Raw genomic sequence first — 12,712 nt, forward strand, 5'->3', positions numbered from 1 at the left:
ATCTACATAAGAGTGACATGACACCGTCATGATGTGGAGTGGGCACTGTGCCGGGCTCGGTTAAAAAAAAAGAAAAAAGAAAAGATAATAGCCTTTTATAAGCAAGCTTGCTTGTAAGGAAATAACGAGAGTAACATGCGAACCAGCTTTAAAAAAGTGACGAATTGGGACGCCAGGGTAGCTCACCTGGTAGAGCGTGCCACCCATGTACAAAGGCTCAGTCCTCACCGCACCGGCTGCGGGTTCAATTCCGACCTGCGGCCCTTTGCTGCATGTCATTACCTCTCTCTCTCTTCCCTTACATATCTAAGCTGTCCGGTCTAAAATGCCAAAAAATATTTTTTACAAAAATGCTAGTTGCACTAAGTTAAATATATTAAGCTGAAGACATCTTTTAGTTACTGAAGTTGTTTTAAAAGCTTCAAAAACGTGGGGGGAAAAAAATACAAAAATGTCAAAAGGCGCAGAAAAACAAATGATCAAAATAAAATAAAAAAGAAAATCAACAAAAACATTGGGTGACAAAAAGTCAAAACTGACAAAAATGTTGAAGAAAAAAAAATTAAAAAAAAGGGACAAAATCATTAGTGCAAAGGCAACAAAACTGTCGAAAAACACGACCACAACGTTGGAAAAGTTTTAATTTTAAATTTCGACCCAGAAGAATAACAAAAAAAAGTTGCATGGACGACAGGAAGACCAACAACAAGGGTTAAATAGGTGAAAAAATGTGCTGTTGATCCAATCCAGTCGATGTGAAGTGTGGCTCATGTGGTTTTCAAACATTAAAAGTAGGGATGTCCTGATCGGAGCCGATATGGGCATCTTTTAACTGATCGGGGATCAGCAGTCACCCCGATTCCCTTACTCTGATCGTCCAGTCAGTAAATTCTACACCATTTTAAGTAGAAGTTGATTTTATACACGACTTTTACAAAAATGCTAGCTGCACTAAGTTAAATATATTAAGCCGAAGACATCTTTTAGTTACTCAAGTTATTTTTGTCAACAACAAAAAAACAGCGTGCAGCTCTGTTAACTGAGCAAATAGTGTTTCCTCTATGTTGATTTGACCGTGGCGGCCCCCCACGGCAACATTTCTGCCCCCCCACGGTATCAGAAATAGGGGCTGCATTGTTAGAGTGCATGTCGGAGAAGGTTTGTATTTTAGGTGCATTATTTACATGCTGAAGTAGTGACACTGCATTAAGATAATGTAATTAATAGTGAGTTTATTGTGATTTGCTACAGAATGCTTAGCCTATATGTCAAGCTCAAAGATAGCCTATACACTGAAATACATATGTCTGGAATCGGGACTCGGTATTGGCAGATATTCAATATTTAAAAAAATCAGATCGGGGGCCAAAAGAGCGGATCGGGACATCCCCACGTCAAAGTCTCCTTTTAAATTAATTTAAAAACAAAAAAGGGGATTTTAATTGTTCAGCAACTTTACTCATTGTCTTGAAATTACATGTACAAAAACAAAACAAAAATACAACACAAAAACCTAAATTCCCTTGGTTTAATTAAAATATATACAAATTATATTTAAACAAAAAAGGAGGACAAACATTCCCATGGCTGGAATCGCTCCTGCGTAGGAACTCCCCCTCTTTTGTCGTGGACAGACTGCTTTTAGGATATTTTAAAAAAACGCCATTCCTCTGCTTTGTCAAGTCAGTAGCTGTATAAAACGATCACATAAATTAATACAAGGTTTTCAATAAATCAATAAAACTAACGGAGGACTGGACGCTCTCTAACTACTGGTATGGAAGGAGTCCTCACCTTCTCCCCCTGACCTCTAATCCTCGCCCTCGTCGTCCTGCGCCGCCGCGTAGATCACCTGGTTCCTGCGTTTGATGCGGGGCATTGTGCTTTTACTGCCGGGCGCCCCGGCCTCGCCGCTGCTACGTTTTAGGATACGTACGGCTGAGGAGGCGTCTTCATCTTCATCGCCGCCGTCCTCGTCCTCGCAGCGTTGTCTCCTTTCTGCTTCGGCGTGAGAGCGGGCCACGGCCGGGGTCGAGTGCAGGGGGGGCGGCAGGTTCATGAGGTGGGACATGAGGGCGGGGGGTGAGGCGTCGGATTTGGGCGCGGGCAGAACCATGCGGCTCGGGGTGTGGGCGTCACCTACGGGCGCGTCGGGCAGCTGATCTCCCTTCGCCGCGGCTTCTGAGTTGCCCTGCAGCTCCGCCTCCCCCTTTCCCTCCTCTTCCTCCCACTCGTCCTCTATCGTGATCTCGTCGGGATTAAACGAGCTCGACAATCCCGAGGTGTCGGTCGGGTACTCGCTGGGTTCGTCCGCGCTCCCTGCGCTGTGGCCGTCTTCCTCGTCGTCCTCCTCCTCCCCTCCGGTGCTGCCCTGAACTCTCCCCAAATCGCCGCCGCCCTGCCCCGAGTAGGCGTAGAGGTCGGTGAGACCGAACGTGGCGCAGAGCTCCGTGGTCTGGGGGTTGGCGTGGCAGGTGGGCGTGACGTGGGGCTGAGGCCTGTTGGGGTCGTAGGCGGGCACGGTCCGGCTGAAGTTGTCCGGAATGGCGAGATCGCCGCTCAAGTCCTCCACCACCTTCATCATAGCCGCTTCTGAAGGTCTGAAGTCCCACCTGAGCGGGTAAAGACATTCCAGAGATTAGTCATGTACTGTACACCCCCCCGACAGCCGAGTCGTTACCTCGGCCAAGGAGGTCATGTTTTTCGGCACGGTTTGTCGGTCTGTCAGCAGGATTACGGAAGAACTACTCGTCCGATTTTTGTGAAACTTGGTGCAACGTAGGAAAGCCTTTTTGCACACCTGTTTTGTCGGGCAGGTGCGTAGGATATGATCCAAAGTAGCAGATCAAAAAAAGTTTAGAGAAAATCACGCACACTGACCATTATGCAAGCAATAATTTATTTAGAAAAATACAACGTTTCGGTCTCAGACCTTCATCAGGTAAATTCCTTATTATATTCCTTATTATTTACCTGATGAAGGTCTGAGACCGAAACGTATTTTTCGAAATAAATTATCGCTTGCGTAATGGTCAGCATGCAGGATTTTCTCTAAACTTTGTGAAACTTGGTGGAAAGGTGTAGCATGGGCCAAGGATCAACTAATTCAATTTTGGAGTGGATCTGAATTACGGGGTGGATACATAAGTTATTTTTCAAAATTTCGTTAGCATTGCGGGATTGGGCATTTGTGCTGCATTCATGTGGTGTTGGAATAATCTGAAAAATAAATTCCCTACTGGGAGAATTTACATGAAAGCCCCCTGAAGTTGGAATGTGTGTGTCCTTCTAGTTATGGTTAAGTAAACTACAAAATTAAGAGAAAATTATCAGCAACTGGTCAATTAACTTCAATTGATCGTTTTTTTTAAGCAACTGGAAAGCTTTGTGCATAGCATGTACTTCAGGGCCAAATGTGCTGGCTACTGCAAATTGATGAACAAAATATTTTAAATACTTTTTTTTTTGGTAGTGATTTTCAGTGTGTATTTCTCTATATGCTATATGGAAACACTTTACTTGAAGGTATCGACATAATCGTGACATGACACTGTCATAACTATGACATGACACTGTCATGAACGTGTCACAAACCAGAAATTAACCTGGATGACATTACCAGAGGATGTCTTTGTCATGACAACTTGACATAATGTCATTCTGTTTAATGTCAAGTTGTCTTAATAAGGACACTCCAAGTCACGTTGTCATGACAAATACATCTTCTGGTAAAGTCATCCTGGTTAATGTCAAGTTGTCATTACAAAGACATCCCAAACAAATTATATCTCAACTTGTCGTGACAAAAACAAAAATGACAGCTAACGACAGAGGTCATAAACGTTTATGACTTGTTTATAACATTTATGACACGTTCATGACAGTGTCACGATTATGTCGATACCTTCAAGTAAAGTGTTACCTTACCTCCTATATTTTTTACATTCTCTGGGATGATCTATTTTACACACCTGTATGCACTGCCAAATGCTACACAAACTGTGTGTGCCTGTGTGTAATTTCAAGTGCAGACCTAAAATTTTAAGTGCTCATATTATGCTTTTGGGCTTTTTCCCTTTCCTTTATTGAGTTATACATCTTATTTGTGCATATTATAGGTTTACAAAGTGAAAAAGCCCAAGCTCCCCCCCAAAGGGACTTACCATCTCCAACAGAAAACACTGTTCACCAACTGCTCCAAACAGCTCTGCTGTAGTCCAGCCTTTACTTCAGAGACAGACGTGGTCACTTTGTTACACACGTTATAATGCTCGCCTAGCTGCTAGCATGGCACGCCCTCATACTCTGCTTCTGACTGGCTAGTAGTCCTTACCTAGCTACTGAGCATGTGCGACTCCCAACAAAGATGGAACAGAAGTGAGATGCCTCACTCTGTAGCTAAAACAGAGAGCTCAACACACAGGGTGAAAAGAGGAGGTGCAGCAATGTGTAGTACAACAAATTGTTTACTGAAAATTAAACCACATAAACCAATTCTGGTACAACCTCTAAATACAATTATGAACCTGAATATGAGCACTTTAAAAAATTAAAACCCCCAAATAGCTATTCATATCTGAGTGAGTAACTTAGCATGTTCAAAGTAGCATTTTCTATCAAATCTTTCACTTTTATGATCAAAACAGCAAAAAAACTCGTTGATGTAGCCACCCCACCGCCTGCTTTATACAGTATATGTTGATTGTATTGTCTGCACTTGTTGTTTGTTGTTGAGCTGTTTTGTCTTGTGGCATGATAAGGGTTTTACTAGAGGGCTACAATGGAAATAGGTCTTCGGATTTCGTTGACGTCTAAATATATATGGGCGTACCGTTCGTGCAGGCCATTGTTCTCTGGGGGGTTCCAGGGGTGAGGGGTGGTCCTTTGCAGACTGTTGGTGGCCTTCAGAATAGCGAGCCACTCTGGATCATACTCGAGACCCTCAGATGAACCCGGTCTTTCTGGAACATCCACAATCTGCAACGCAAGCGCATTACATCGTTGCTTAAAACTATCACTCCTACACCTAAAAACGAGACTGTGAACTCTCCAAAACTTTTCTCTCTCACCTGTAAGAATTCCCTGTAGGGCAGACATTTATCCAGGGACAGGAATTTGGTCACACGTGGGGCAGCATTAGCTTTAGGCTAAAGACAAGAGTATTCATGAGTTGGTGTAATACATACATTAGAATATTAGATTGGTACTACGGCTGCATAATATATAGTTTTCATATAGGAAAATGGCAACTGGCAAATCAAATTTCAACTGGAACAATAAACACACCGCAAAACGCTGCCACATATCACGGACACTCGGATTTTTGCGTTGAGTGAAGGGAAATATCAGTAGAAAAAACGGCACTTTAAAATGTCCCTTTGCTGCATGTCATGTCTCGCTCTCCTCTTTCAGGTCTTCAGCTGTCCTATATAAATAAAGGCCTAAAATGGCAAAAAAATTATCTTTAAAAAAAAAAATTAAAGATTTCCTTTCATTCGTTTTAATCTCAACGAGCAATTTGTTGAAAGCAGCAGAAATGCATAACTGACTACACTTTAATATCAGTTTATCGCAAGTAATATCGTTATCACGCTATTCTAAAGTGTTAAAGTGCTCATATTATGCTTTTTGGCTTTCCTTTATTGTGTTATATATCTTTTTTTACAGCTTTTTTTACAGCTCTATTGTAGTCCAGCCTTTACTTCAGAGACAAACGTGGTCACTTTGTAACACACGTTATAATGCTCGCCTAGGTGCTAGCATGGCACGCCCTCATACTCTGCTTCTGACTGGCTAGTAGTCCTTACCTAGGTACTGTCAGGGCACGCCCTCATACTCTGCTTCTGACTGGCTAGTAGTCCTTACCTAGGTACTGTCAGGGCACGCCTTCATACTCTGCTTCTGACTGGCTAGTAGTCCTTACCTAGCTACTGTCAGGACACGCCCTCATACTCTGCTTCTGACTGGCTAGTAGTCCTTACCTAGGTACTGTCAGGGCACGCCCTCATACTCTGCTTCTGACTGGCTAGTAGTCCTTACCTAGGTACTGTCATGGCACGCCCTCATACTCTGCTTCTGACTGGCTAGTAGTCCTTACCTAGCTACTACACATGTGCGACTCCCTACAAAGATGGAACAGAAGTGCGATACCTCACTCTGTAGCTAAAACAGAGAGCTCAACACACAGGGTGAAAAGAGGTGCTGCAGAAATGTGCAGTACAACATAAATATGGTGTTTTTTGAAAAATAAACCATGTAAACCTATTCTGGTACAACCTCTAAATACAATTATGAACCTGAAAATGAGCATAAAATGAGCACTTTAATGCATATCGCATTTTTTCCTCATATCGTGCAGCCATATTTGGTACCCAGGATTATTAAAATCACAATCTAAAATGCATCAGCGGCTAATACTGACTCTAGCTGCAAAAGACGTCGCTCTCACCGGATGTTGCATAAGCGCGGCGAATTTCACATGAAGATGTGCAGAGAACCAGTAGCTGGGCTGGAGGTGAGATAGGAGCTCCTCAGCAGCAGGACTTCCCAGCGTGTTGGACTCCACTTCCTGACGCAGAAACTTCTTCTTCCGCAACAATTCCCCTGTGCTTCCGTAGTGGTAGATTCCACGAGGCCAGTCATGGCTCATGAAAATGTCTATGGGCATCTGGATCTTAGTGGAAATAGAAATGAGTCAATAGGCATCAAATTATTGTGAAATTTTTTAAAGTATTTTAAAGTATTTTAACCAACATAATTTGACCCATTTTCAAAAAGTTTCTACATCACAAATTTGGGTTTCTTTCAACCAAATTGTCATAGAAAATAACGTGGATGGTTCCAATACAACGCTCTTCACAAGTAAGTACACTCTTCATTGAATTTGGGTGTTTTATTTATATTTTCATTTCATTTTCATATTTCATATTTCTATTGATTTGAAAAAAATAAAAAGTGACAAAAAAACTTGGAAAAAGGTGACCAAAAAAAAAAGGACAAAACATCAGGAAAAGTGTAAAAAAAAAATTCCGAAAAAGTGACATGTCAAAAACGAAGAAAAATAAAACGTTGACATTTTTTTTATTTATTTAAAAACTACGGGAAGACAACACAAGGGTTAAAAAAAAAAAAAAAAAAAAAAACTAAAATGTCTTAACATGAATCCAACATAATATAAATACAACAAATATAAATCGGCCTATTTGTGAAAAAGAAAAAAGATTGATGATTGGCTTAATGTCCTATTTTAATAGCTTAGTATACACTAAAAATGTATAAAGGCTTTAGGACACCCTACATGTTATTGTAGGCCCAGTTTAATATGAAACTTAATTTTATACAATATATATAGTAGGGGGTCCCTGCTCCGTCTCTCTCAGTTAAGGGGTCCTTGGCTTAAAAAAATGACCCCTGGTTAAGAGAAATAAATGGATAATATTTTGAAATGTGTGCAACAGTACAAGTTGAATCTATGATATTTACCTGTTTCAATTTGAAAACCTCAATATTTCGGATGTGGTATACACTTCGCAGTGTATCCGGATTGTATGGAGGGAATTCATGGTGACCTTAAAAGAGCAAACGTCTCTTGTAAACATACCGCACAGTGTGTATAACTTCAAGCATTTAGTCAGACGGTCAAAAAAAACTCACCCCTTCTGTAGTCTCGTGATTTGAAGATCCCAGATAAGCCACCGATTCGAATCCCTTTGTAGCGAACGACGCCGGCATAACCTACGGAAATATGGTCAAGTCAGGCCTGGGGACTAACAGCTGAACAGGTAGACAGAAGAATCACACGTACTGTCTGCTGGTCCCTACCCAGATAATAAATGTTGGGTGCCACCCAGCCTCCATAAGGCAGCTCCTGCAGGTGGTTGGAAGCCTCGTGGTTCCCTCCGATGAAGATGGTCAGGACTGGAGCCTTCTTCTCTCCAGAATAGTATCTGAAACAAACGCTATATCAACTGGCGCAATGAACACACCGCGAAAGGCTGCGACATATCGCACATTTTGTGTTAGCTGAAAGAAAATATCAGTAGAAAACGGCACTTTCAAATGTAGTCTATATCCACGACGTTCCATTTCCGGGATTGCTCCGTCGCCGCCGGAAATTCCGCCGTATGTCCCTCTTTACGTCCGGATGTCCGTCCCCTTCCTCTTTCTCTGTGTTGGCGTTCTAACCTCCGGTGGATTTGTGACGACTATGGTTAACTGCTCCTCAGATCTCTGCAGGGTAAATCCAGACAGCTAGCCAGACTATCTGTCCAATCGGAGTTTTCTGTTGCACAACTAAAACTACTTTTGAACGTACACATGTTCCACCAAAACAAGTTCCTTCCAGAGGCTATTTTGCAGAGGCACCGAGGCTCCGTGCCGCCCATGACGATTGCAATTGGTTTAAAGAAATGTCAAACCAGAGCACGTTTTTCTCCCATCCCAGAATGCTGTGTGGACTAGTCAGACCCTCCTCCGCAGCGCTGTGGAGCAAGGTCTGGCAACACGAGGCCATTTAAAATCTAACGGTCATTCTTTCTTTTATTTGTGGTGCCTTTAATGTTAAATTCAATGTTCAATTTGTTCAATAAAAGAAAGAGGGAAATTATTTTTTTTCATTTGTTTTAAATTCAACAAGCAATTTGTTGTATTTTAGCAGGATACTGAAAGCAGCAGAAAGGCAGAACTGAGCACACTTTAATATCTGTTTATTCATCGCAGAAAATAGCGATATTCAACATTGTTATCGCATATTTTCCTCATATGGTGCAGCCCTACACTCACCAAGGTCTTGCACTTTTTTAACCCTCTGGTTGTCCTCGAGTGAAATTTGACCCATTTTCATAAAGTGTCTATATCAGAAATTTGGGTTTCTTTCAACCAAATTGCCTAAAATGAACGTGGATTGTTCTATAAAACGCTTTTCTAATAAAATGAGGATCAGTTACTACTTTCATTGAATTTGGGGGTTTTATTCATTTTACAGCATATTTCAGCTACAAATCAAGACGCACCCCTAGTGGCAGCAAATTTATTTTGCAGCCAGGTGGTTAGGACTCGTTGCTTCGAGCTAAAAAAAATTTGGTCAGGAATCACATCGCGTATAGAGTCGGTGGGCGGGCTTATGGCTGCTGCTGGGGAACAGCGGTCTTCTGGAAGACTTGGAGTTCAGCTTTTCTTTGAGAAAAGAACGGCACAGAAATCATTCTTAAAAAAGGAAGATGTGTTCGGAGTTTGCGCAACCGGATACGGCAAAAGTTTAATCTATCAACTAGCTCCGCTACCTTCCTCGTTGCTCTGCCTGGTTGTAGCGCTATCCTATTGCGTGCAGAGGAAAGTTGAAAGACAACCGTTTATTCCGCCCCTCGGATTGAGCCCTGGCAATGGTGAGTTCCCAGACCCAACATCTTGATGTGGGTCTGGCTTGTCAGGCTAGCATATTTCTGCTTTTTAAACTCAGAAATTAGGTTTATTGACCCTGAATTCCAAGAATGGGTGTAAAACTTGTGGTATAAGTTGGTACTAGTGCGGGGTGAAGCGCCACACGTAAAAGTAACAAGAATGTCAGAGAAATTACAAGTGACAATCAGTCAAACAAAGAGACAAAAAAAAACAAAAATATAAAAACAAGCGTCAAAAACTTTGAATAAACTAAAAAAATTCAACAAAACGTGGCAGAAGCTGAAGAAAAAAATGCAACAAAAATTTTGAAAAAAGTGCATTTCTTTAGCCAGGAGAACAACGCAAGGGTTAAACATGGAAAACAGTAAACAACAACAACAACAACAACCACCAAGAACTGACTTGTAAAAGGTCTGCATCGTTCTGTACTTGGCTGGGACTGCCATGCACTTCATGTCTCCTTCATTTCGCACTGCTTGGAAGTCTCCGCAGCAAAGCAGCAGGTCCACTTTTACTCCTTCCTTCTTCTCCAGGAAGCCGATTGTCTCGTAGATCTTGTCCAGCTCCCCATGGCAACAGCCTTCCACCGCAATCTTCATGCTGCGCAAACCGGTGAGCTGCCGATTCCCCAGAGAAAAATCTAAAGTGAGGGTCGGGTTGTCTTCTGTGCCCAGCTAGGGGCTGTCAGCCTCCACACACAGGGATGCTGGGGCCTGCTCCTTATAGTAGATAATCGCTGGGTGATCTGTAGGGGTACGAACAAAACAAAGTTCTAAACATTGGCGATGCTATTCCTTTCACACCAAAAAAAAAAAAGTATCAGTCATGACAGGAGAGCAATAACATGGTTTTAAGTCAGTAGGTTTGACAATTTAATGTCACTTTTGTTCAAGTGAACACTGTGAAGACTTTGGGGCAACGCTGAAGTCAGCTTCTGATTATGCAGTTAAGGGGAAAGTTAAGGGAAACTTAACCAACATTGCTGAGTGACCGATCCTAGCAGCACCCAACTAACAGATTTATTGACAACAATTGCATCGCTTAAAAAGTGGACAGTGTCAAATGACCGTTGTGAAAAGTGTGGTAGACATTTTAGATAAAGCATTAAAGTCTCATATTATGCTTTGTGGCTTTTCCCCTTTCCTTTATTGTGTTATATATCTTTTTTGTGCACGTTATAGGTTTACAAAGTGAAAAAGCCCAAAGTCCCCCCCAAAGGGACTTACCATCTCCAACAGAAAACACTGTTCACAAACTGCTCCAAACAGCTCTATTGTAGTCCAGCCTTTACTTCAGAGACAAACATTAGTTTGGCTAGTAGTCCTTACCTAGGTACTGTCAGGGCACCCTCATACTCTGCTTTACTTGTAGTTCTATTATTGTTCTTTATTTATATGCAAACGCATACTCTCTTCTGATTAGTTTATAGTACTGTCAATATATTTTTTTATATATAGGTACTATACTCTGCTTCTGACTGCTAGTAGTTAAGTACTGTCGGGCACCATACTCTGCTTCTGACTGGCTAGTAGTCCTTACCTAGGTACTGTCAGGGCACGCCCTCATACTCTGCTTCTGACTGGCTAGTAGTCCTTACCTAGGTACTGTCAGGGCACGCCCTCATACTCTGCTTCTGACTGGCTAGTAGTCCTTACCTAGGTACTGTCAGGGCACGCCCTCATACTCTGCTTCTGACTGGCTAGTAGTCCTTACCTAGGTACTGTCAGGGCACGCCCTCATACTCTGCTTCTGACTGGCTAGTAGTCCTTACCTAGGTACTGAGCATGTGCGACTCCCAATACTCGACTCTGTAGCTAAAACAGAGAGCTCAACACACAGGGTGAAAAGAGCAGCTGCAGCAATGTGCTGTACAACATAAATATGATTTTTTTTATTAAACCATGTAAACCTATTCTGATATAACCTCTTAATACAATTATGAAGCTGAAAATGAGCATAATATGAGCACTTTCAAATTTGTGAAAGCTTTCTCCTATTTTTGAAAATGCCAAAAGGAAAGACTTCAATGCTTTTTCCGATTTGTGGGATGTTATCCTACTTGTCAAAATGCAACAACGACAAAAAAAGGGAACTTTCACTGTGGAGTTGAGAGAATAGTTGTTTTGATCTTGGTTGTACAGTTACTGTGAATACATATAATAAGTTGCTGAATTGGACTGTACAGTAACGTTAGAGTGATCGGTAGTATGCACCCATTTAAAATCAGATTATGGACAGTCATGTCATGTTTCATCTTAGGGCTGGGCAATATAACGATATTATATTGATACCGTGATATGAGACTAGATATCGTCTTAGATTTTGGATATCGTAATGGCTTAAGTGGTGTCTTTTCCTGGTTTTAAAGGCTACATTACAGTAAAGTAATGTCATTGTCTGTTACCTGACTGTTCTAGCTCTATTATTTTTACCTTTGCCCACTTAGTCATTATATCTACATTACTGAAGATTATTTATCTACAATCTCATTGTGAAAATATTTTGTTAAAGCACCAATTGTCAACCCTATAATATCGATATCGAGGTATTAGGACAAGAATATCACGATATATGATTTTTTTTTCCATATCGCCCAGCCCTAATTCATCTTCATAGAAAGAGTGAAACAAGTGACAATGAAATTAAAGCCAAACAGAAGATATACCGGGCTGTATGGGACCACTTTTTAATATTAAATATTCAGCGATGCACCTGACATTAGGGTACGATTAGTTTGGTCTTTTTTGGAGCCCTAAGTGGCTTCCCGTTGCTTTGAAAACTGGCACACATGTAACGATAATCATTTTCATTTGACAAATGTGGCTGCTGCTACTTAGCATTCAGTCGAATATGCGTGTCCACAAGGCATTTGCAACAATGTGTCTACCCTGTTTCCAGTTACAACACACTTTCAGTAAGCAACTTAACTGCTTAAATTAGCAACATATCATAACATGCAATAGCTAGCTCGGCTACGCAGTTCGTCTAATGTAACGATGCATCGTGTTGAAACGAACCATGATGATCCCGAAAGCATACAACCAGAACAAAATAAGATAACAAACTGAGTACTTACGGCGATGAATGGATAACTGAAGAGTAGGTTTGTCCAGTTTTATACTCCGTAATGTCACAAACTTTTTCTGAAAATCATGTTTTGCAGAGCCACCATAGAATGAATTTTCCCACCTCGCAGCTACCACTTAAAGCGCATGCGCAAGACGTCACAATCTTGAGCAAACTATCTTTGATCAGCGGCAGCAGATTCAGCACACACAAAATGTGGAATGCAATTTTTTTTTACGTTTGCGTT

General features: G+C 41.5%; 1 protein-coding gene across 1 annotated transcript; it reads right to left on the minus strand.

Moving 5' to 3' along the window:
• Positions 1 to 1,215: 1,215 nt before the first annotated feature.
• dbr1 (debranching RNA lariats 1) lies at positions 1,216 to 12,631 on the minus strand. The gene is made up of 9 exons (XM_039817180.1): positions 12,476 to 12,631; positions 9,802 to 10,144; positions 7,822 to 7,946; positions 7,654 to 7,734; positions 7,483 to 7,568; positions 6,449 to 6,673; positions 5,070 to 5,147; positions 4,832 to 4,977; positions 1,216 to 2,612 (listed from the first exon to the last, which is right to left on the minus strand). The coding sequence occupies exons 2-9, from the start codon at positions 9,996 to 9,998 to the stop codon at positions 1,811 to 1,813; spliced, it is 1,740 nt and encodes a 579-aa protein (XP_039673114.1). The 5' UTR covers positions 9,999 to 10,144; positions 12,476 to 12,631; the 3' UTR covers positions 1,216 to 1,810.
• Between the last annotated feature and the right edge of the window lie 81 nt (positions 12,632 to 12,712).

This window comes from Perca fluviatilis, chromosome 12 (genome assembly GCF_010015445.1).
Source record: "Perca fluviatilis chromosome 12, GENO_Pfluv_1.0, whole genome shotgun sequence".
Classification (NCBI taxonomy): Eukaryota; Metazoa; Chordata; class Actinopteri; order Perciformes; family Percidae; genus Perca; species Perca fluviatilis.

Coding starts and splice junctions, on each gene's coding strand:
- dbr1 (XM_039817180.1), bottom strand. CDS start 9,998: ATGAAGATTGCGGTGGAAGGCTGTTGCCATGGGGAGCTGGACAAGATC. Junction 7,735..7,821: donor ACCCAACATTTATTATCTGG/GTAGGGACCAGC, acceptor ATATTTCCGTAG/GTTATGCCGGCGTCGTTCGC. Junction 5,148..6,448: donor CCGCGCTTATGCAACATCCG/GTGAGAGCGACG, acceptor TCTTGTCTTTAG/CCTAAAGCTAATGCTGCCCC.